We start from the raw sequence: 24,664 nt of genomic DNA, 5'->3' as shown, positions 1-24,664 counted from the left end.
CCGTGAGAACACCCAGTAATAAACATTCCCTTTTCTCTTATAATGATGAATTCTAGGCCTGGGGTGTGGGGAATGCTAGTTTTTGTTTTATTCTTTGGGTTTTGTTTCCAACTGGTTTTCTCCTTGTACCTGTTTGTACAGCTGCTTCAGCCCCAGCCTTGGCTCCGGCATCGGCCCCCACTCCAGCGCCGACCCCAGGCCCAGCCCCAGCCTCGCCATCCACTGTGACTGCCGCCACTTCCCCCAAGACCTCCGCAGGCACCACCGACCCAGAAGAGGCCACGAGGCTGCTAGCTGAGAAGAGACGGCTGGCCCGAGAGCAGAGAGAGAAGGAGGAAAGGGAGAAGAGGGAGAGGGAAGAGCTAGAAAGGTAAAGCAGTGACATTGTTCAATGAGAAGGGACATCCTAGGGATACCTTGGATTAAGTCTTCAGTCTGAGAGACAGGAGCTGGTAGTAGTGATGAAGGTGAATGGACTAGTTGCTTCAGAGTCATGCCTCTGATCACTAAGTGATTTTTTTTTAAAATCACGTTTTCTTGCTCTGATGACAGTATAACAACATTGATGGAGAAAGGTTTATAGAAAGAAAAAAATCTATCCATAGTCTTACCAGTTTTCAGTCATTGGCAAAGTGGATTTTGGGTCATCCTTTCTAGTCTCTGAGCACAGTAGGGGTTTATAGACATACATAAATATGTACACACACACACACACCATTTACCTAATTATAGCCACAGTATAACGACAGTAGACGTACAATTGTACAGTCTGATTTTTTTTTACTGAAAATATTTCTAATCTCCATATTTCCTCATTATCTTTCTAATAATCCTTTAAAGCCGCATACTAGAAGCTTGTGTTTTCTTCCTAAGAGAACTCTCAGGGGTGAGATAGTTCAGTGCCCCATGATTTAGTTGGCCTCCTCCTCTAGCTAATACAACCGATGCCAAGGACATTGTTCTCCAGACAAGCAGAGCTGCATCTTGGGGGAGGACCGCAGCCCCAGTGCGGGGCAGCAACTTTGGACACACTTGATCACAGCAGGGAGCTTGCTTAGGTGGTCTGTCTTGTCCGGCCCTGTTAACAGAACATTGTAACCTTTATTAATTTACAAAGATTTCCAGGGGTGGGAGGGAAACGAATGTTCAAACTCATTACTAAACTGTCCCATTATTGGATAAAACTAGTCTGAGCCTTTAACGATAGTTCGGTTGCACATCCTTTCCCAAGACAGGCTCTCCTTAAAGCATCAGTGTTGCACGTTCCTTCTGTTTACCACGAGGCAGCGGGAGGCTGGGGACCTGGGGGAGGAAGAACAGAGGGTCCCTCCTCCTCTTGGACCCCAAGCCCTGCAGTGAGCGCGTCGGGGAGGTTTGCCCTCCAGCCCTCAGGCCTTAACCACCATCTCCAGCCTTTCTTCAGGGAGCGCCCCCCGTGTATCTCTGCTTTGTGTGTGTCTTTTTCCAGACAAAAGAGAGAGGAGCTGGCTCAGAAGGTGGCGGAGGAGCGGGCGCGGCGCGAGGAGGAGTCCCGCCGGCTGGAGGCCGAGCAGGCCCGGGAGAGGGAAGAGCAGCGGGAAGAGCAGCTGCGGCGGCAGGCGGAGGAGCGCGAGCGGCGCGAGCGCGAGGACCTGGAGCGCGCCCAGAAGCAGGTAGGGGAGCCCCCTCCCCCCGCCCGGCGTGCGGGCCAGTCTCCTCAGCGGAGTGTGTGTGTGTGTGTGTGTGTGTGTGTGTGTGTCCCGCACCTGCTCTGCCCCCACCCCCCCACCCCGTGCCTCCGCCTCCCGGCAGCCCTTCTGGTCTGAAGCACAGGCCCACTTTTTGTTTCCAGAAGGAAGAAGAAGCTCGCCTTCGTGAGGAAGCCGAGAGGGTTCGGCAGGAGCGGGAGAAGCACTTCCAGAGAGAAGAGCAGGAGCGCCTGGAAAGAAAAAAGGTGATTGTGTCTAGACCAGAAGCCTGGGGTGCTCATTGTCCCCATTCTTCCCCAGCCTTGAAGCCCCAAGACCAGGAGACTAGCTCACTGCTCTCAGAAAGCAAACGCGCTCTGCGCATTCCGGAGAAACCGAAGTCGCTCCTAGTATTCATCATCATCTCCAAAGACATCTGTCCTCACAGTGCGGACCGCACCCAAACAGTTCCTTCCCGTTCATGTGGCTTAAGTCAGCTCCAGCCTTGGTGTGAATAATGCCCGTTAAAAGGGAGCAGTGGGCATTATAATGTCCAAAGTCACAGAGGTGTTCGGATGACCCATCTGCTTAGTGAAATGTGCCAGGCTTGCCTTCTTTGCCTATTTGACCCCTTTGCTCAGTTCTCTTTCTGGGGTGTCTGGGTGGCTCAGCCTTTGGGTGTGTCTGCTCAGGTCATGATCCCAGGGTCCTGGGATCCAACCCCCCCCCACCCACCCATTGAGCTCTCAGCAGGAAGCCTGCTTCTCCCTCTCCCACTCTCCCTGCTTGTGTTCCCTCTCTCACTGTATCTCTCTCTGTCAAATAAATAAATAAAATATTTTTAAAAAATTCTCCCTTTCTCGTAGCGACTTGAGGAGATTATGAAAAGAACAAGGCGAACAGAAGCTACAGATAAGGTACTGAGGAGGCCATTTTTAAACTATTAATGTTTTGTTGGGTTTTTTTTTTTTTCTTTACTTTCACTTGCAACTTTAGCATTAAGAATCTTTTTTTCCTCTTTTTTTTTTTTTTTTTGGTAGAAAACTGTTGATCCGAGAAATGGAGATATAACCAAGGGAGTTCTCACTGGAGGAACAGGTATTTACTTCAGTGAATTCAAACAAATTCAATTGTAGAATTTTTGGATTGACTGTCTAGAGATGAAGATGTTTGTTGATCGGGGGAAAAAAATACTCATTGACTTACAGAAGCTTAGGTAGATGTCCATAGATTTTCCCCTTATGTAAAACTCTCACACTTCTCGAAGATGTTTTTTCACATTTGTTTATACTCTAATAGTGTGCTTAATATTTAAATCATGTTATATTACAAATATCCACATGTGTGGATATATGTTTGTATATATCTCTGTGTATATAGATGCATGCCTATACAGAGAGATAATAGACACATATAAATATTTATACACACATGATTAGAAGAATTTTTTGTGTTATAAAATTAAATTTCATTTATCATTTATTGTCTGCTAAAGTAGCATGTATTTATATGTGCTCTTAAGGACTCTAAACTTGCACATTTGACAACTCGTATTTATGGCAATTCTCACAAAAGAATTTATACCTTTTAACTTTTGACTTCAGAGTAGAGTTAAAATTAGAAATTAGTTGAAATTTCGTTGGAAAGTTGTTGATACCTCTAGACTTTGGACAGAGAAATTTGGTGATTTTAAACCAAATTTGCTTAAAATAAAATTTACCTTCGTGCATTAGTACCCAAATTCAATTAGTGTTCATTAAATGGTCTCTCTGTGTCAGGTACCACCTGCATACATTTTCTTCTTTAATTTCTACTGCAGCCTGTGGGGTAGAAGTGGTTTATCTTGAAGTCAGCAAGTATTTTCAGAGACCTGCCAGTGCGAGGCCTTGTTGCAGGCGCTGGGATTCAGTGTGAACAGGCCAGGCCAGGTCCCTTTCCCCCAAGGAATAATTCATTCAAGTGGCAAGCCCAGCTCATACAGCTGGAATCCAAGCTTATGATTGTTCTACAATCCCCCATGGTCTTCACGATCATATGTACAGGTGGTTGGTACGCAGCTCATCACACACTCTTCTTCTTTCCTCACTTACAGTATCAATGTGACAAGAAAGAACCAGAGATACCTCACTTCCCTTGGCTGTTTTTTCTTGTAAGACTAAGGATCAAATGAAATGATCTATGTGAAAAAAAAATAATTTTCTGTAAACTCTAGAGGCTTTCAAAAGTTAATATGTTGGTGTCTTGGGATTTGGTTTTATTTCAGCAGAGGCTATCCGAGTTTCTCAATGTCGTGATCCCTTCTTAGTGAGCTTTCCATGCTTTTTTCAAGATGCCCTAATTATATTTGCTCAGAGAATAACCCTAATGGTTGCCTGTTAACCCCATTGCATTTTTAATAGGTTGTCTCCACAAATATCATAATTCATGGAGACTTGACGTAGGCACGACCCTCCATGAGTCATCAGAATGAGCATTTTAGGGTGTAAATTGTACCAGTACGGGGGTTTTTTGAGTGTAGTTAGTGCATGGCTGGGTTCCTTGTTTATTTGTTTGTTTTTCCATCTTTCCCGCATCAATTCTTCCAGTATTCTTTCTACCTCAGCCTGAGAACCAACAAAACCAAAAGGGAAGGTGCAACTTTTCAGTCATCATATCTGTATTTATCAACATTCATAATAAATCTAGTTTGAGTTAATACTGCTAAAAGGAGGCCTGAGGGATTATCTAACAAATATTCTCTTTTTCCCGTCACATGTGTGGTTGAGGGCTAAATGGTTTTACTAGTGCTTCAAAGAGAATTCTAGGGCAGGCAGACAGCCGAACTCACAGACCTATCAGAAATCTCCAAGGCTGCCTTTTACCAAATTTGTGTAATCACAAAATTGTGAATTTTGGCTCCTTTAATAAAGTTATTAATCACTTCAGTTATCAGACTCTCTGGACCTCTGGCAGCTTTAGTGAATTGTGCCAGGCTATGAAATAACACTTCCTTGGAATTATGTTTCAGCTATTTCTTCATGTCGAGCTGAAACCGTAAACTGCCACAGATTTCCCTGAAACACTAATCACTATGAAGGTTTACAGGACTTTAAGTAACCCTGGCTTAGATTTTGGAGTCTGTCGTCAATATTGTTGGTGTAAGCTGGACTACATCACTGAGCATTAAACGACAAGGTGGCTTGGTAAAGTACAATTCACTGGCCTTCCATTCATGAAATCCCTTTCATTCTAAGTGTGACTAGAAGTAAACTGAATTTTAAAATTATTTTTTATCACTTAAGGTAGGTCATGGTGATTTGCTCTAAATTCTTCAGAAGATATTCACAATCAGCCTAATCAGGTCAGCTTACTGCTGTCTTCATCAGTTGCTTTGGTTTCAACATTACATACTTCTTGTCCACAGTCAATTTAGCACAAACAAAAATAGTAACAACACTGATTTCCAGCCTTACACGGTTCTAAGTACTTTGCATATGTCAATACATTTAATTCTTCCCATGGCTTGTGAGGTAGGTATTCTTATTCATGAGGAAACTGAGGCGCAGAGAGTTTGTGGCCTGCCCAAAGTCACACAGCCAGTAAGCAGCAGAGCCAGGTCATAAATCTAGGCATTCTGGGTCCTGAGGTTTAGGGTTGATACTAGAGTCGTAGTAACCATTTGTCCCATCTTCTTTGCTGTGTCCAGTGGTATCTGCACTTCCGTGTATGACAAACTCTCCAGGAAATGAAGAACCAGTGGCCAGCCCACATGTGGTTACCTCACACCAATCGACAGTGACTGTGGAGAGGTGAGTTAAAACTGGGCCCTTTTTCCTGATCTACATGAGAGCAAAGCGCTAACTCCATCAGAACTTCCTAAGCCTGACAGAATTTCAAAGTTTTAACATCAAGATTTATTTTCCTTTGTGTCCATTAATGTTTGGTAGAGCTAGTAATTCTGTAGTCAAAGAAAGGGAAAATGTTTTTTTTTTCCTTGAGTCTTTAAATATTATAATTAGGTTTTTGTATGCCTATTAAAGAAAATTACAGGGAAGCATTTTATATGTATATATTTAACATGATCTAGACTATATTCACATCCTTTAATAACATATTTTCACCATACATAATATTCTCGTGTGTCACAAATTTGCTCTACAGTAAAATAATTTGGATGCCAGTATTTCTTATATTGGTAGTAAGGCTTCTTATTGAAGAAACAAACAGTTGCTAACAACAGTCAAGAAAGAAGTGTGGACTGAAAAAAGATGGCCTTTCTCTTCTTTGGTGTTTATATTGACAACATCCTAAGAACACTCTCAAAAATAAAAAAAATCAGGTTAATCCTAGCCTGTGCCTAAAAATCCAGGCATAAAGATCTTTAAGAAATATTTGTAATACTGTTAAAAAAAAAATTCAGCTATGACTTTTTTTTCAATTTACTTAATTCTTTTATGTTTTCCTGTTTCTAATGCCAGGTGTTTGCTAACATCAGAGAATTAAAGGTCCTCAAATTAACTTTTTTCTTAGTCTAAAAACACACATTGCACAGCGTTTTACAATATTGGCTGCAATGCAAAGATAAGTCCTTCTAAGACGTCCATAAGTCATAAGACATCCATTGATATCTTTCTAGGACAGTATTTTTCCCACTATATCATCTGATAAAGCAAGTAGTCCTCCTATGCTTAGTCAGTCAGGGTCCAGTCAGGAGAGAGAAACCAGGCAAATTAATTTGAACAGGAAAGTTTAACTTCAAGAATAATTAACTATTACTTGAGATGAAAGTAACAACAGATTGCTAATAAGAAGTAAGGAGAACTCCAGAATACGGTCTAAGGCGTGGCCACATCCCTGAGCCATACCCAAGCAAGAGTGCCTTCCCCAGGCTTCCACCAGACCCTGTTGGCGAGGGTATGGCTGTGACCCACTGGATGGTGCACAAGTTCTTTTATGAAAGAAACTTGGTGGTGCAACTTGCACCACTAGATATCTACCCTCTAGAATGCTTAGGAGAACTGTTCATAAGGAGGTGTCTCAGTTCTGCCACAGGTTGGCCCTGGCAAAGTGCTAGGGCAGCTGCTTCTGCTGCAGGGGCTGGCGCTGCGGCAGCCTTGCGCACACTGAGAGCCGGACACTGGGAATGCCACGAGGGTGTGCTGCAGGGGCCCGCTGAGCAAGCACAGCCACCACACCAGGAAGCAGAATTTTCCTCGTGCCATGTCTCTCCAGCAGCCTTAAAGGACAAACCTCAAAGATTGTGCCAGCTGGCAAAGGACGATTATTTAATTTATTCCAGTTCAGAGCAAGACTGAAGGATGAATTTGGAGCTGAGAGGCAAAAAAAAAAAAAAAAAAAAAAAAAGGAAAGAAAAGTAAAGAAAAACCCAAACCTGACAGGTTCACCTTACCTTTAAAAAGGCTCCTTCTCCAGCTCTTTGTCATTTTAGTTGTATTTTCTGAAGATTCTTCAGCATGAGCATGAGGTTGAGGAAGAAGAGCTTTAGAACCAAAAGTCCCAGGCTAGATTCCTAGTATTACTTCGAGAAATTCAGTGACTCTGGGATTAACCTACTTAAGTAAGATTTAGTTTTGTTGTCTGGACCTGAAGAGGTCTTTCCCCAGGGTACCAAATGGTCCAGTGAGATATTGTCTGTGAAGGAGCTCTGAAAACTGTGTTGTACTCAGCAATGTTAGATGCTATTCCTCTTTGTCCTTCTAAGGTACAGTGTCCAGAAAACATAGCATGCTGGTGTAGCTGCAGTGTGGTATTATAGGAAAGTGCTTTTACGTCATATCTGATGTCCTGTCTTCTCCTGCCCTGCATTTAATGGCTGCTGCTTTAACCATAAAAACATGAGGAATCGCTGTTACCTGGATCCGTTTTCTGGTAACTGGCAGATCTCCCACGTCCGTTTTCCCTGAGAGCTCTTCATCTTCTGAGGATGGTTCCGCTTCCAGTGGTTCTCTAAACCCAAACCCACTGCCCTTTCCATCTCTGACATTTTGACTAGTTTTGCCTCCTCAAGGACTTGCGTTTCCCAGAATAATCATTATCTGGATACTTAAATTTTTCCTCCTGCTAGTCTTCCAGATTATTATAACCTGCTGTTAGCCCGGACCCCTGAGGCTATCTGCCACTCATACTCTTTCCACCGGGAGAAGGACCACTACTAACCTTTCATACCCTTCCCTAAGATGGTTTCCTGTTCACATTCCTTTTGCTTCAGCGGGGACTTACAGTTTTACCTCTGGAAGCCTGTGAAAGATTTTTCAAGTAACAAATGGCATCCACGGATGTTCCCTTTACCCCCCATTTCAAGTCGACCTTGGTACCACTTACCAAGTCGGTTTTTACCTCAGTGTGTTATGGCTAGTGAAACATTCCATAATCCTTGTCATCAGTTCACATGATGATAAATACCCTACCACGCCCCCAAAGTAGAGGCATAGATCCCTCCAGCCTGCTCACTGGGAGTTGAATCATGGATTGGAGATCCCCAGGGTCCCTTCTGAAGACCGTGAGATGGGTGGTCCCCTGTGGGAATCCACCATAGCGAATGCTGTCTGCACGTGGCAGGGTGTTATCACTAGAAAACACCACTCCAAATGAACGAATACTTGCAGTTCAGAATTGGAGAAGTGAACTTTCCCTAATGCCTCAGCTACCTAATATATTGGTTTGCCTTGTCTTCAGCAAAAATAAGTGCCGTGAACTCGGAGACACTGCCCCCACCCACCCCTGAGGCGATGTCAGAGCATCCTCCTAGTATTTTCTAGCATCGAGGAGGAGCAGCAGTTCCTGGTGCAGAGAAACCCTACACCAGTACCACTCTGAACCTGACTTCAGCCCTGAGGGGCCTGAGTTACATGGCTGGCCCCTGTGGTTTCTAGTGTTCTCAGCCTTCTGTGTGCAATGCCTTTTAATGCCTGAAAGCAAGTCTTCTTGCCCCGCTGACAATAGATAGACTGAAGAGGGTTGGAGTTACCAAAAGTCTGGCCAGCTTTTATAGGTGCAAAGAAATATATGAGCTTGGCCAAGATGATTTCTTACTTCAGAACCATTTTGGGTTCTTGAGAATGAGTATTTGTAGAGAGAAGAGCCCACAGAATGGAGGAGAGTGTTTATTTGTGGATAAGAAACTCGCTTTGAAACAAGAAACAGAGAACACAGATGAATGTGTGAGTACAAGTGTATGTGGGGTGTGGAGGAAGGAAGATATAAGTTTCTCAGGTCATTCTGATACAGTCTCCCACCCCCAACAGAAAATCTGTTCTAGAAACTGAAAACTTCTCATGGGCTACTGTCCTACCCTGCTAATACCCAGAAGACATTTCATGCCTATCCTTTGCCCCAGGCTAAGATCCTTCACTCTTAAGAGAATAATCCTTCATGGTTTTTTTTTTTTAATATTTTATTTATTTATTTGACACAGAGAGAGAGAGATCATAAGTAAGCAGAGAGACAGGCAGAGAAGAGGGGGGGAAGCAGGCTCTCTGCTCAGCAGGGGCTTGATCCCAAGATCATGAGATCATTACCTGAGCTGAAGGCAGAGGCCTAACCCACTGAGCCACCTAGGCACCCCGTAATTTTGGTTTTTGACCTTCTGGTTTTCCTTCAAACTGTAGGAGTTTATCATTGTTTTTAGTTTGTCCTAAAGGAAAATAACATTCCCAAGCCCCTACCATTCAAACAGAAAGAGAGGTATCGCTTTTAAAGTATCTTGTAAAATAAATAATTTTTAAAAATTTTAAATAACAATAAAGGTACTTGCTACCATGATAATAAATATCAAGAAAGAATTAGGTCCTGGCTATAGTAAGACATATGGACTGTCAGATTCCCACCATGATCCCAGATCCTTCCCCAGGTAGATTTTATTTTTCATTTTGTTTCTTAAGTAATCTCTATACCCAGTGTGGGTCTTGAACTCATGATCCTGAGTTCAAGAGTTGCATGCTTCTCCCACTGAATCAGCCAGGTGCAACCCTAGGTAGATTTAAGCAAGAAAAGGGCACAGTTTTGAAGATGCTTGCATCCAGCTTCAGCTGCCAGAATATAGCCAAAGAAAAGGACTTCAAAACTGGTGATCTTACCCTAAGAGGACACACAGATGATATTCCCTAATCCCGGTGACTTCAGTTTCAGTTTTATAGTTTCTGCCAGTCACAGTGTCTTCTGAACATCTAATAACTGGCCATCCACAATTACTCCTCTAATTGCTAACAAGAAAGCATGGGTGGAGAGGTCAGGTAGGAGTGGGAGGGGAAAATGAAGTCAGCTGTTGACTCAAGTCTGGGTTGGCGTAGCCATTAAAACTTGTTAGCACACGCAAGCCTGGAAGGTGAGGGCAGTTGAGGTGGCCAAAAAACGGGACTTGGAAATGCATTCCTCTTCTTTACCTTTTGCTGAAACTTCTCCTGAAAAACACTTAAGGATGAGAACCAAAACCATTTCCCTGGTTATAGAAAGCCCATCAATGTTGGGAAAGAACCAGGAGGGTGGGGGGCACCTGGGTGGCTCAGTCAGTTAAGCATCTGCCTTCGGCTCAGGTCATGATCCCAGGATTTGGGGATCCAGCCCCTCATTGGGCTCCCTGCTCAGCGGGAAGTCTGCTGCTGCCTCTACCCCTGCCCCCTGCTCATGATCTCTCTCTCTCATGCTCTCTCTCTTCCTCAAATAAATAAATCTTTAAGGGGGAAAAAAAAAGACCCAAGAGGATGGGTCTGGTGACTGGTCCAAGCAACTAGAGCAGCGGGTGTTGGGCGAGCAGTGGGTGTCGGCGTGCACACGCATGCCTTCTGAATCACTACTGCAATGCCAAGCCTTCTTGGTGAAATAGCAGAAAACTGCCATCATGCTCTGAGTTTGTATACTGTTTTTATGTTATTTTTCACAGACTTTTACGAATAATACTTTCAATGTACCCTGCAGTACCTTGTGAGGCACTTCGGACAGATATTTTTTGTCTCTAGAAGAGAAGGTCTATAATTTTATGCATTTATTTGACAGAGAATGAGAGGGGGAGAGAGAGCACAAGCAGGGAGAGCAGCAGGCAGAGGGAGAGGAGAAGCAGGTTCCCCACTGAGCAAAGAGCCCGAAGCAGGATTTGATCGCAGGACCCTGGGATCATGAAGGCAGACGCTAAGCTGAAGGCAGACGCTTAACCAACCGAGCCACCCAGCCACCCAAGAAAAGTTTTTGGCTTTTGTTGTTGTTGTTTATTGTTTATTGTTTATTGTTTTTAAGATTTTATTTGACAGAGAGATCACAAGTAGGCAGAGAGGCAGGCAGAAAGAAAGAGGGAAGCAGGTTCCCCAATGAGCAGAGAGCCTGATGCTTAGTCCCAGGACTCTGGGATCATGACCTGAGCTGAAGGCAGAGGCTTAATCTACTGAGCCACCCAGGTACCCCAAAAAGTTTTAATTAACAAAAATATACCAAAATATCTAAATCAGAAGTGCTTTAGAATGTGTTCCAAAAGTCATTATTTCTTGCGAATTAGGTAAACTATTTCCTCAACAGGGTAAAAAAGCAGATTCCTCAAAATAAACAAAAAGCAATGGAAAAACTGGATGCATATTAGCTTTATGTTACCATTTGGGAAGGAGACAGAAAAAGATGAATTGAGTTGCTAAAGTTCAAGCAGTTGGCTTTGTACTACAGATCTGATTTTCTGATCTCTAGCCTCTTTCCATAGACCTTCCTATAGTTAAAAACATTCCTATATGAAACAACTTTTGTTTCATGTGGTTAGTCTTTTCCATTTGGAAAATTTAACCTAGAAATTTGTTAAATAGGGTGTTTTGTGCTTTTTTGATATGTGAGCTGAGCACTGAACAAAATACGAAGCTTGTAAATATATGCTTATCACAGCATTCAGATAAAGTGAACAATCTAGCATTCATTTGTACAGGCATTGTTTCTGCTGCCTTGTAAAGCAGAATAATGAACATATATAAGGCTTTCAGTTTGCTTATGGAGCTTCTAAAGAGAGGAAAAAACCTAAGAGGAACTGTAGGTAGAAAATTAAGGATTTGGTGGCCAATTAAATGTACCTCAAAAATAAATCCAAGATATTGAGTGTGAATTAATGAAGAAGTAAGGTGGGGTCAGAGGCAGATTTAAGCGGTAAAGATAAAATTGGTCTTAAACAACATACCTGTAAAAAATTTGCACGTAATTTAAGAAGCCAGAAGAACCCAGGAAGGGCTAGCATCTGAATAGCCAGGTATGTACAAAATGGCATAATGAGCAGAACACAGGACCAGAGCTCGGAAGATCATACGTTCAGTTTGAACTATGTCTCAGTCACTCTATGACTCTACAGATTATCCCCCATTCCCCTGAATTTCAATCCCTCATCTTTGAAGTAAAGGACCTGATATGGGCTACTGGTTATCAAACAAAAGGTGTGTGAAAATGCCTGTGGTACAAATTGTTATGTGTGTGTTGATGATGATCTATTCTAACTGATAAATGGTTCCATCTTGTAAATTTTTTACAACAAAAACAGATTTTTAAAAATAAGAGAGTAAAATTGCAAATGTCAAAATTCACCATTTTTGTGAGTGATGTGGTCCATCAGTGTTAACATTTGATTCTAAAATTCTAAAATGATTTATTACAAAACAGTTTCCAGTTGTTTTAAAAATGTTTTTTTCCAGCTTTAATGCTAACTCCTTTCATTTTTGACTTTTCAATTTCCCTAGTACTCCCAATTTGGAAAAACAGCCAAGTGAAAATGGAGTATCTGTTCAGAATGAAAATTTTGAGGAAATTATAAACTTACCCATTGGATCTAAACCATCCAGATTAGATGTCACCAACAGTGAGAGCCCAGAAATTCCTTTGAATCCAATTCTGGCCTTTGATGATGAAGGGACACTTGGGCCCCTGCCTCAGGTAGACGGTGTTCAAACACAACAGACAGCAGGTAAGCTTGCCTCGAGCTCCCTTCAGTAGCCTTCACAAATATGTGACACCACCTGAGGGAACAAACCTTGTTTGTTTAGTGTGATTAGGGCAGCTTTGTTCTTCTAGGGAACCACATGGAAAAGATTGTGTAAGGAGCATAGAATTTGAATTTTTCCAGTCGGCATCACCCGCTGGGTGTCCATCACGTTCTCCTCACAGAGCAGTCCTCCCTGCTCAGAAACACTCACTGTCAGAACAGACTTCCTATAAAGACAAGCACTTAATGCCTCACCATAATGCAGGGACCTCGGGCCCAGTTCTGCCCCCTGGTGTTTGTTCCATCTTTCCAGCTCTTCAGATGTATGAAGACTGCCTTTACATTCTCCCGTTTTTCTCCTGTCCTGGTTTAGCAGCTTAGATGATACGCCATTGTCCTTTTTAAACGTAATAAGTTGGAATTAGATCATGGGACCCATATTCAGAACTACGAGCATATGAACCCAGTGGTGGTCTGTCCTCCGTGGAGTGACTCTTGCTGTTGTTGAAACAACCAGTGACTCTCATACCATCTCTGGGACTCATCCTTGACCAGAAGTCTTTGTGCAAAAAGAACAATGGCTTTGTGCGACCCAGAGAAATAAGGAGCACATCGAAAGTTACCAACTCAAGGGTCACTAGCAGCTCAACAGCACGATCTCATCAGTGTCTGACACAAGTGGAATCATGTCAGCTCTGGCTCTTCTCAAACCTCTTTGAGTTCTGTCAAGTTTCTCTTCTCAGCAGATCACTTTCATGTATCAAGCAGCATCCCTTTATAGTATTAAGGACAGAGCTGGCCAAATTTAGCATGTTTAATGGAGTCAGTGTAGAACTATCAGTGGTCAAGTTGTTTTGTGTTTCAGATTTCCATCTGTGAACTTATAAGTCCTCTTTCCCACTTTAACTGGCTGGAAAAACCAGTGTTGGAGCACCTGTCCAAAGAAGCACCTGTCCTTTTTTCCTTCTCTAATAGACTGACCTTGGGAGTCTAACGTCACTTTATGATCCCCTTCTCTAGATTGTAAAAGGAAGTTATACATCCCAGCCCAGGTCTGCCATCCTCATTGTTAAGACTCCAGGGATAATCTGCTGGCATGTATGTTAGTGGAAACACCCCCTCCTTGTCATGTCGCAGATTTACAGAGAGGAGAGCAACACCCACATCACCTTTGGCGTCACATACTAGGCCTTACCTCACCTTTTGATTTATCTGTCATCCCATTCTCACTGTTTCTGCACTTCTGTAACTTCTGTAGGAACAGAATCAAGTGTCGTGATTTTCAGTGCTGTAAGGGTTCTTTTGGGATCATGATTGTTTTTCAATAAACGTTGATTTAGCCATATGTTTGGAGCCTGAAGCATCAGGTGCTGAGGGTAAAAGACCAATGAACATGAGTCTCTAACATCAAAGGAGAGTACAAGTGATGTATGTCCTTTAGAAAAGTGAATGATACAGCCTAAGCTGAAGGTAAAGAAAAGAACACGTATTTTCCTGCCTGTGTTTTAGTGGTAGAATTCACTAAAATACAAGATTGTGATGAGATCTTATATAAGATTCTGATGAGTTCTTATATAAGACAATGTATAAAAAAGCATGGTAAAGTTTTAGAAATGTAAGATATTACCATAGTATTCTTGACATAAAATTTTAGATAAATGGTAATCTGTTCTTTTTTGTGTCTCCTAATATAGAAGTTATATGAGCATCTCTTCAGAAGAACCAAAGCAGAAATTTAAAAAGAATTTCTACAATTAATGGAATTCCTTCCATGCTATAAAGGAGCAACCCTCTCCTCCAGTTTTCTAAAGATTTCTTGACCATCATTTTGAAAAGACTTTATTAAACCAGCTAAAGACAACAGACTGGATGGCTTTTCTAATAATTTTCGCCAATAGAGGAAAAAAATGTTCCTTATTCTTCAGTACTTTAAAACGGCTTATTCCAGTGTGCTCCTTCTTAGCAAATCAATATTTTTCTGCATTCTCTAAAAGATGAGAGCATTTGGCTATTAAAAAAAAATTGGGCTGAACAGGCATGATTTTTCACATAAATATTTTGGTCTTTAAAAGCTAACATAAAATTGGCACAAAAAATTTACCTTTTACAATATAATACTTGAAAAGTAAGTACCTCTTTGCTCTACAAGTAGAGTGAACAGGAGAGGTGTTTAAATTAAGCCTGTTTAAATATTACTGCAGAGAGTTCTATTTGTAGAAGCAAACTATAGGCAGGTTACCAGGTTCTTGTAAATGCAATTTGTACATGGACATTCTGCAAACCCAGCTGTCACATTCTTGCATCTCTTTTTGCAAAAGCATACTAAACAGTTTTAAAATGTGAAAAAGAAACATTATTTTTTCAGAGCAAGAATATAGACTGTCCTCTTAAATAATGTATTTATAAAGTTTTTCCAGATAAACTAATCAAATAAATTAGAACAACGTGACAACATTGCAAACTTTGATTTATTAGATGCATTCCTTATGTTACCATGAGAGAATGTTCGTGATGATTCAGGGCTATTTCTGATGTCTGTACATTGCTGCTGTCCCCAGTGATGGTGGGACTTACCTTTGCCTTACCTGATCACAAATTATGTGGGGGTGGGGGGGTGGTTGGAAGGGGAGTAAAGATTTACTATTTCTTTAAATAAAAAAAGAATTTGGTTTTGCTCGTTTAAGAGCAAAGAAAACCTGATGAGATGTTGACTGTTTGGCACACGGAGCACTGTGCAGGTCACCTTCCCAAACGTCCTCCCCCTGTGTGGCTCCCATCAGCTCTGACTTTTCACTCTTCACTTTTGCTGCTGAGCTTAGCCGTGCAAGCTTGCACTTTCATCTACTAGCATAATTCAGTTTTATTTTACCATTTTAGAAGCTACTACTAACTAAATGTTGAAGGAGAGGGGACTCGGAAGGAATGCTGTGTGTGTGTGTGTGTGTGTGTGGAGTGTTTGGAAAGGTAAATGTCTAGCAGTGTAATATGTTGGCTTTATTAAAAGAGGGATTGGGTAATCTATATTGAATGAGAAACTATTCATTTATTAAAATCCAGACTATAGTAACAGCTGTAATTTGTGAAAATATTAATTTGGGGGGTTTCCCTATTCTCAGTTGTCCATGTACGTGTAGTCATATTAAAAAAAAAAATCTGTTCAACAAAGTTGTTTTATTTGTTTAAGTTGACCTAGCACGAAACACCAAATAAAATGGTTTTGACATAGTTTTACTTTTAGGTTTCTCATATGTTACAACTTTACTAGGATTGAGTCTTGAGTTTTCAAATTGCCCTTCATTCAATCACAGTGCCATTTCCCCAGCTTCCTTTGAATGGGAATATAGAAAGGTTTATTTAAAATTTAGAACAATAGTTCTATTTTGGCTAGATTTTCCTGGTTTTGTTTATATTTTTAAATTTGAGCCATCATTAACAAACAAAGCCTTCTAAGTAATCAAGTTTTAGTTAAAAGTGACATAAAATTAACTATTTTTTAAAGATTTTATTTATTTGAGAGAGAGCAAGAGAGAACATGAGCAGGAAGAGGGGCAGAAGGAGAGGGAGAAGCAGGATCCCCAGGACCCTGGGATCATGACCTGAGCCAAAGACAGATGCTTAACCAACTGAGTCACACAGGTGCCTGTAAAATCAACTATATTTTAAAAACAACAGTACCAGAGGATGACCTGGACCTTTACAATGTCTTGATTGCTTTTTCTCCAGCCCTTAAATGTCGATACCCGCTAGTCATAAAGAAATCTTTAGTAGGTACTATATCAAGGGCAGTGCTCAGGGATCAGATATGATCCTCAGCATGAAATGAGGGTGGATGACTTTTAGTTTCTTTTTCACACCATTGTAGACTGTCTAAGCCAAAGTAGTCACCAATCACAAGTTCCTTTGGTAGAGAGTGGCCCACCTCTCCTGGAAGGGGTAAGGCCATATGTCTCCTCTTGCCTAACCTCATTCCCTGGTGGAACATTACCATAAAAGCAAATGTAAAACAGAGTTCTCGCACGTGAACAAACGTTTATTATCAAGCAGTGCCTTTGCCAAACTTGGATAAGTTCCTTCTCTGTGCGTAATCCCACAAACGCCTCAATCAAAAATTTCATAGTAATACCAAAGCAGTGATACTCTTTTCTTTTTTTTAAGATTTTATTTGTTTGATAGTGAGAGAGGGAACACAAGCAGGGGGAGTGGGAGAGAGAGAAGCAGGCTTCCCACCGAACAGGGAGCCCGATGTGGGGCTCGATCCCAGGACCCTGGGATCATGACCTGAGCCGAAGGCAGATGCTTAATGGCTAAGCCACCTAGGCACCCCCAAAGCAGTGATATTCTGAAGGCAGAAGTAACCTAACTGAAACAGCCAATGCAGTCTTAAATGTGTGGGGTCGGGGGAAAGATGGCACAAGAGCAAAGAGCTCTAGGTCTGAAGCACTAATCAAAAGTCTTGAACTTGCATGGTCTGCCATATTCTTACACCTCGTTTTGTGTGTTTTGCCTCAATATCTTTCTAGGCAACCACTTACCTTTCAAGTTCCATTTGCTAATGAAAAATTACTAACCTCCCTTATGCTGACTAACACTGGTATAGATCTAGATGACAATAGCGCCCAGCCACCAGGTTGGAGTCCTTCAAATGCTATCTGACCTAGCCATCAGGGTAAGACTAAAGTGACACGGACATCACAAAGTTGATACTAAAGCATTTTGTAGTAAATTATTGCATGTTAAAATATAATAGGCACCAATAAATTCTCCCATCTTTGGCATTTTTGGAAAGGTTTTATTTATTTGAGAGCAAGAGTGCATACAAGCTGGGGGGAGGGGCAGAAGGACAAGCAGACTCCCTGCTAAGCTCTGAGTCAGACACGGGGCAGGATTTTAGGCCCCTGAGATCATGACCTGAGCCAAAGTACGCCACTTCGTGGGCTGAGCCACCCAGATGCCTTTTGCATTTTCTAGATGGTTGGAAATTATTTCACTATCGGCCTACATCAGATGGTGCGTAGAACATGAAAAGACATGATGGAACGGCTATTGGATCAAGTTGCAAAAAGCAACTAAAACATTTTTTTTTAAAGGGTTTTATTTATTTGTCGGAGAGAGAGACAGAGACAGCACAAGCAGGCAGAGTGGCAGGTAAGGCAGAGAGAGAAGCAGGCTCCCTACTGAGCAAGGAGCCTGATGTGGAACTCGATCCCAGGACCCTGGGATCAGGGTCGAAGGCAGTGGCCTAACCAACTGAGCCACCCAGGTGTCCACAACTAAAACATTTTTAAAGATGCCCTTCAAAGGAATTTCAATTCCCCGCCTACCCCTTTTTTTTACTCAGCAGACACCTAAACCCGCTCAGAAGTACCCAAGATTGTCACTTTTTCACATCCTTCAGCACCTCTTTAGTTTGGGGAAGAAGCTCCAAAGACTTTGCAAGAAGACAGAGGAAAGGACCAGCATGTGAATTGAAGATACAATTTCCAATTGTTACAAATAAAACAATTCATTAGTAACTTTTTCCTTGTTGACTATCACTTGGATTTTTATGTTGTTTGAGTACAATTCTAGAAGTCAAAATTACTTTTAGTAGTTAGTGCCAAGATTGGTGACATTCAAAAGAGAAAAACATTTTGATTCCTGTTTAAAAATATACATGAAAAAAGTAGTACTGACAACCACCTTTGAATTATTGGCTCTTTAACACCTTATAGAAGACCTAAAGGAGAAGGTTAGGAGATGGGACAATGGGGAAGAGCCAGCACCTAGTGTTACAATACATCTGATTTCCAGGTCTGCACTGATGGGCTTCATGAGGCTTGGTAAGTTCTCCATGTGCTCCGGGTCTAGATTTCTTCATCCGGATGTGGGAGACAATGCCCATCTCATTGGGTTGTCTTAGTAGTTATCAAGATTGGATTGAGAGTAGATGTAGGTTTCTGACACTGAGTAATTATCCAATAGATGTTAAGTGATTTTTTTAGTCTTTAGTCTGAGATCCCTGTGGTAGGCAGGACCCTGTCCTAGAAGGTAGGAAACTTCACTCTTTCCAACAGTAGCCTTGAGGGCCACTATATATATATATTTAAAATAAGTTGCCTGTTCTAAGTATATACCACACAAGCTAAACAGATAAGGATTCATTTGTCTAGAACAGTATAACAACTTTGGAGTTTCTGATCATTTTTGAGTTGTTAAAAATTACTATTTAATTTCATAATTTCCCCTTTCTCCACTCCTCCCACAATGGTTTATTTTCAACAAGAATTATATTATTACTTCATAGTCTTATACGCATGGAGGCACTCCTTGACATCCTCGGACACAATTAGACTGGTCTTGTTGGCTGCAAAGCCGGGGTTGATTAAATGTTCCTCTGGAAGCTGTCAACAGTGGACAACCTTCGGGAGGTGCTTGCAGGAACTGGAGCAGCGGGAAGTTTGCAGAGCTGTGTGGGGAACTGGAGAGCAAAGCAAGTCATCTTCAGACCTTAGCTAATGACTCCTTTTCCTCCCCAAGTAGAGCTGCTCAACCAAAAGATGTCAGAGAAGAAGATGGATTAGGAAGGTAAGAATTTGGAGGCCCATGTCAGATTTGAAGGTCATGAATCTTAGTGTGTTCTATTGATTGTTCTGGAATCATCCTTCCTTCTCTGGTCGGAGGGGGGTGTGGGGAGGTGGCAGGAATTTGCCTCTTCACACAGAGCTTCTCCTGCCCTGTGCTGTGACTGATGTTGCCAACTGACAGGCTCTCCAGCTGGAAGGTCAGTGTCCCAGGCTTTCAGATGTTTGGATTTAATTGGGAGAGTGTTAGGAAAGGTAAGAGGGGAACTAACATCGGTGACTAGCGTCATCAATTTTGCTAGGGTAAGAAGAGTAAAAATAAAACCACTCTGAAGGCCACTCTCAGTGGCTCATGCCGTCAGGGCACACATTTGAGGAAACTCTGGGAAAAGGTATGTACCTTTTCCTCACTGGATTAGGCTGTTACCATGGTAGCTCTCTTGATAACACTCCATTTTTTGGTTGTCTGTCCTTCCTTGTCTCCTTCCTCCATTTCCTTGGAGGAGTTCCCTTTGCCAACCAGATAAACAACTACTGCTCCATCCGTGCCATAGGGTGTGCTTTCCAGGAAACCAAAACCAAGATTATGCTGAGGTCTATTAGCATGAGGTTATAAAACAGCATTTTATTTCCCAGAAAATTAAAAAAAAAAAAACAACAACAACAAAAACCAGTTTCGTTCATAAATAAATGCATAAACATAACTTTGTCACACCAGTCAGTGAAACATATTAGGGTTAGGGTTAGGCATAATTCAGTTCTAACCATATGTAAATGAGCAGTAAATGTGCTTCAGTTTTTGGGTGGATCCTGGCCTGTGATCATCCGTGATCACCCAAACACTCCATCATTGTCCCAACAGTTTATGTTCAGACAGGTGGTTCCCAGCTGTTGGATTCTGATTCCTCACCTTCTCACTTATGTCCCAGATTCTTTTCAGTGAGGTCTCAACATGTTTCGAACTCCCTACTGTCCTCCACAGCCCTCGAACCCTCTCCTCACCCTCACAGCACGATCTGTGCTATGACGACCAAGTTCCGGAGGAGTCGGAAGTACTGAATGGGTAGCATTTGCTGAAAGAATCTTTTAAAAAATCTAATAGCTTTTTTATTTTTTATGTTTTATTATTTTTTTTAACAATGTGCTAAACTCAATATTATCAAGTACTTTTAAAAATTAAATTACTGCTACTACTTACACAAATTGCTCGTCAGAGAGGGATTTTCTTTCAGAGACTTTTATAGGAAACCAAGTGGAAGTGGGAAGGAAATATGAAAGATAATCCAGTAAGTGTGTGCTTTCACAGAAACGTGAAAGCTATCGAGATGTTACATAAACGTGCACATAAGGCTCATGAAATGCGTTCAGTTGGCCTCTACAATTGCAATTTTTATATCAAAATGCTTATTTTATTTTTATAAAGAAATTTTAGTTACAAAAGAGCATGGCAGATCATTTCAAAATCATATTTTTTTAGCCAACAAATTTTTTAGAACAATAATTTGGGCACTATTATAAACACAACAACCCACCAGTTGTCTGTCTTATACATGAAGTACTCCAAATGTAAGTCTTCTATTGAATATTAAGGTGATATATTAGGAATGGAGATAGAGGAAATACGAGGCCAAAACCTTTACTGGTAGGAAAATAATCTATTGGCCATATTTTCAACAGAAAGAATGAAATGGAAACCTAGCATAGTTTAAAAACTAGAAATACACTAGAGATGAAATGGTATTCTACCCTAAAAGGCCTCATGGTCGCTATGTAACTTCTAGGTTTCCTACAACTCATGAATGATATCACCCTCTTACCGTTTGAATCAGTCCAGAAAAAGTTCATATTTCCTTCAGATCTCTCTTCTAGGCTAGAAGCACACCCAGCTACGTTTGCGCTTCACTCAACCTAGAAAGCCCATTTCACATAGCCAAGCTACTTGTTCTAGACTCAGCCCCAACTATAGAAGGAAGCCAGCTGTCCAGTAAGGGGCTGTCCTGAATGTTCCTGCTGTCTATGTTGCTGCTGCCTGTGGATCTCTGCACTTTGGTGGCTTCTGCTCTGTGGTGACACCATCTGCCAGGTGACAACTGGACGCTTGGATATTTGGTGCAAGTTCTCAACAATAATGGGACTCAAAATCCCAACCCTTACAGAAACTACAAAAGTCACCCTGAGACAAAGAGGCCACTCCATCCAGAGGTGTCTGCAAGAAAGTATGTCAAAGATAAAGCCAGACACTAAAGTAGTAAGGACTGATTTTACTCAATAGTATACTGGAAGCACTGCAGTATTTTCAGCTGAGGGGGATTTACATACTTTTTAAATTGATGGAAGGACTGGAAGAGCATGCTGCAGACTGGACCTCCAGGAATGACTCCCAGGTCACAGCAGATATCACCCACTGGGAGAGATGCTGCCTTTCCCACATCAGAGACATGAGAAATCAGGAAGCTGTCCCTGGAACCGCTGACTTCAGGGACACCCTTTTTTCTTTTTTTTTTCTTTTTTTTTTTTTTGATGGAGAGAGACACAGCAAGAGAGGGATCACAAGCAGAAAGAGTTCGAGAGGGAGAAGCAGGCTTCCTGCAGAGCTGGGAGCCCAATGTGGGGTTTGATCCCCAGACCCTGGGACCATGATCTGAGCCAAAGGCACATGCTTAACCAGCTGAGCCTCCCAGGTGCCCGGCATCCTTGATTTACATGCAGGGACCACACATCATCCCGTGTGTGCCTGCTGTACTGGTGTATGTCCTGCCATCATCCCCTTTTGCTATTCCAAGGTGCTCAGGACACGGATTCTCTCATCAGTTGCTAGAGCCCTCCCTCCTGATTCTGGCTGTCAGGGCCTCTCCTGAGCCATCTGTCCATGAGGCCGCCCCCACTTCATCCCCATCTAGCCAGCAGATCTCTGACCAGACCATGTTCTGTTCAATCCCCAAGACTTAAAGCCACTTAGAGTCTCACGAAACACCCATACAGGTCTGCTGGTGAACTGAAGGAGCTTCGTGCACTCTCTCTTAAAATCACAGACACAGGGATTTTGCTCCTAATATCAAATTTTCAAAACTCAATTCTTTCCTTGTCAAAGAGGGCGTATGTTTGTTTACATAAAGCCCAAGCGCCTTGTGCCGATGGCTTCTCTCCATGTCATGATCTGTTGACTCCGAAACCTAATTCTCTAATCCTGCAGCTCAGGCGGGGTCCCAGCCTGCTCCCCAGTCCTCTCTCCAGAATGACATCATCACTCTCCAGCTGGAGGTGACAAGTGTTGCCATGACAAAACAAATAGGCTTTGCTGGCAGAGGCTTTTGTATGTGAGTGTGTGTCTTTTCTGTGTCTTTGGCTGGGGGGTGGGGTGCGGAGGGTGCAGTGGCGGGGGGGGGGGGGGGGGGTTGGCTGATGAAATCGACCCGTCTGACAGCCTGGATAGAACAGTAAAATAGAGAAACACAGGCAACATAAGATGTTTTTAAACCGAACATGGAGGCAGTAATCCCTGGAAAACAGGACCATTTACTTATGCTTCTTAGGCACGAAGAATCCAGATGTTTTGTTATAAAACATTTTCTTCTGATTCAAGATACAGGCTCTGCTGATAACATCGAGCTCCACTGCAGAGTGTACTTTTTCCTTCTGTTCCTTATCCCTACTTTCTCTGTTAATCAGAATGTGACAAGAACCATTTATGTGAGCAGAAGGGCAGCCATAATATAAATAACAGTGACGGTTCGTGAAGGGCTGCCTCATTTTCAATCACCCCAACAGCTGGTAGAAGTACCATTATTCCCATTTTAGAGATGAAGAAATTGAGGTCGGTGCCAGGGCCAGGATTTGAATCCTTGTCCCCTTGGCTCTGAAGCCAGTGTTCCATCCACCCAACACAGCCCAGGGAGGGTTGTACAAATAAACTCTACAGCTAATAACTCTACTATTTGTGTTGACACCTTAGGGATGGGTTGGGAAGGGAAAGGAGAGAAAGGATTTGGGAACTAAAGTAGCCGTGGGACACAAACTCCGGTACTCACTGCAGCCCTGAGATAACTTAATGAATAAAGCCAGCACATACAATCAACGGCTCTGAGCGATAAATATGAACTTTATTCCCCATTTTGTTCTCTTCAAGCTGTTCCCATGGAGACACAACCCCTCGATTGATCTGGAATCCCACGTGCTCAGGGCATATGACCAAGGGGGCTTGGAGGGACCGAAGAGAAGCCAGTCCTGCCTGCAGACTCACTCCACTTCCTTCCCATTCTCTCACCCTTTCTCGTTTTTCACTAGGAACTCAGGGCGGGATGGATTTTGTAAGGAGATGCAGACTCAGTAAAATACTCCGTTGGCAAACATTCTCAGGAAGAAAAAGAAACGTCTATGATGACCAATGGTTTGTGGGCGAGCAGCAGGCACCACTGGTCCCAGCAAAGCTTATCTCTCAGGGCTGGGAACCATCCCTCGAATGGTAGACATCACTGATACCCAGGGGATCTAATTAGACATCCCACGCCCAGTCTGGGCGCTTGCTTAATTAAAACACTTATCCTGCCATTTTAGCACTGAGATATATCCCATTCCCCCCATCAACAGGGATTCTTGAAAACAAAAATTACCTTCAGATAAAATGTTGTGATTGAAGATGCCGCCAAATGCTGTCTTATGTTTTCTTTCAAATGGGGCTCCTCGTTTGACCGTCTTGGCACTAGTTTTTCCCTTGTTTCTTAAGACAGGTGTTGGGGTGGGGGGAGAAATTTAGGTCAAAAAATAAATTGTAGAAATCTACCAAGTTCCCTGGCCAGTTTCTTATAAAACACAGACCATAAAAGCCCTCCGTGGCAACCCATTTGGGACCCCTCTCACTCTAGAGAGCATTTTATTTCCTTTGTGTTCTCACCCTCACTTAATAAACATTCACTTCACTTTAAAAAAAAAATCGTTGTCCTTCAAAGGATTAATATTCAACGTACGGAAAATTATTGAGTGAGAAAACAGCTAAGAACGTTAGTATTCAAAGGCAAAACCTAATGAAAATGTTAAATAAAAGTTATATGGAATTATCTTGAAAAAGAGAAAAAGAAGAAAAACTTAAGGAGAACTCATGTTTGTCTTCATTTTGTTTGTCGGTTCCTCTCTTTCCTTTTCTTTTCTTCTTTTTTTTCCCCCCCACTCGTCCTTCCGGGTCAACAAAGAAGACTTTTTTTGAGACAGACAGAGAGCAGGCACATGCGCATGCACCCGCAGGAGCAAGGGTGGGCAGTGGTGGGCATGGAGCAGAGGGAAGGAGAGAGAAAAAGAACCTCAAGCAGGCTCCACACTCAGCACTGAGCACTGAGCCCAAGCCAGGACTCAAACTCACAACCCTGAGATCATGACCTGAACCGAAATCAAGAGTTGGCTGCCCAACCGACTGAGCCACCTACATGCCGCCAAAGAAGACTGGAAGGAACCTTTGGTTGAAGTTCCTACCTTCCCTCCTTTGCCTTGCTAATGAGATAAATTACCTTAAC

The 24,664-nt window shown here is 42.3% G+C and overlaps 1 protein-coding gene across 13 annotated transcripts in view; it reads left to right on the top strand.

Annotated features, from left to right (window-relative positions):
- MAP7 (microtubule associated protein 7) overlaps positions 1–15,826 on the top strand; it is a 167,451-nt gene extending 151,625 nt beyond the window's left edge. For 12 of the 13 annotated variants that reach the window (XM_059400796.1, XM_059400791.1, XM_059400789.1 and 9 more), the window contains 8 exons: positions 142–370; positions 1,469–1,652; positions 1,832–1,933; positions 2,534–2,584; positions 2,708–2,765; positions 5,353–5,455; positions 12,359–12,582; positions 14,295–15,826. In XM_059400796.1, coding sequence (XP_059256779.1) covers positions 142–370; positions 1,469–1,652; positions 1,832–1,933; positions 2,534–2,584; positions 2,708–2,765; positions 5,353–5,455; positions 12,359–12,582; positions 14,295–14,305 — 962 coding nt within the window. In that variant the 3' untranslated portion in view covers positions 14,306–15,826. Of the gene's footprint in view, positions 1–141; positions 371–1,468; positions 1,653–1,831; positions 1,934–2,531; positions 2,585–2,707; positions 2,766–5,352; positions 5,456–12,358; positions 12,583–14,294 lie in introns of those variants that run through there. The other variant, XM_059400800.1, reaches the window with a different exon arrangement.
- Positions 15,827–24,664: the final 8,838 nt, after the last annotated feature.

Source organism: Mustela nigripes, chromosome 5 (assembly GCF_022355385.1).
Source record: "Mustela nigripes isolate SB6536 chromosome 5, MUSNIG.SB6536, whole genome shotgun sequence".
NCBI classification, from domain to species: Eukaryota; Metazoa; Chordata; class Mammalia; order Carnivora; family Mustelidae; genus Mustela; species Mustela nigripes.
Note: the sequence above shows the minus strand (reverse complement) of the source record. Positions and strands in the feature narration are given on the sequence as shown.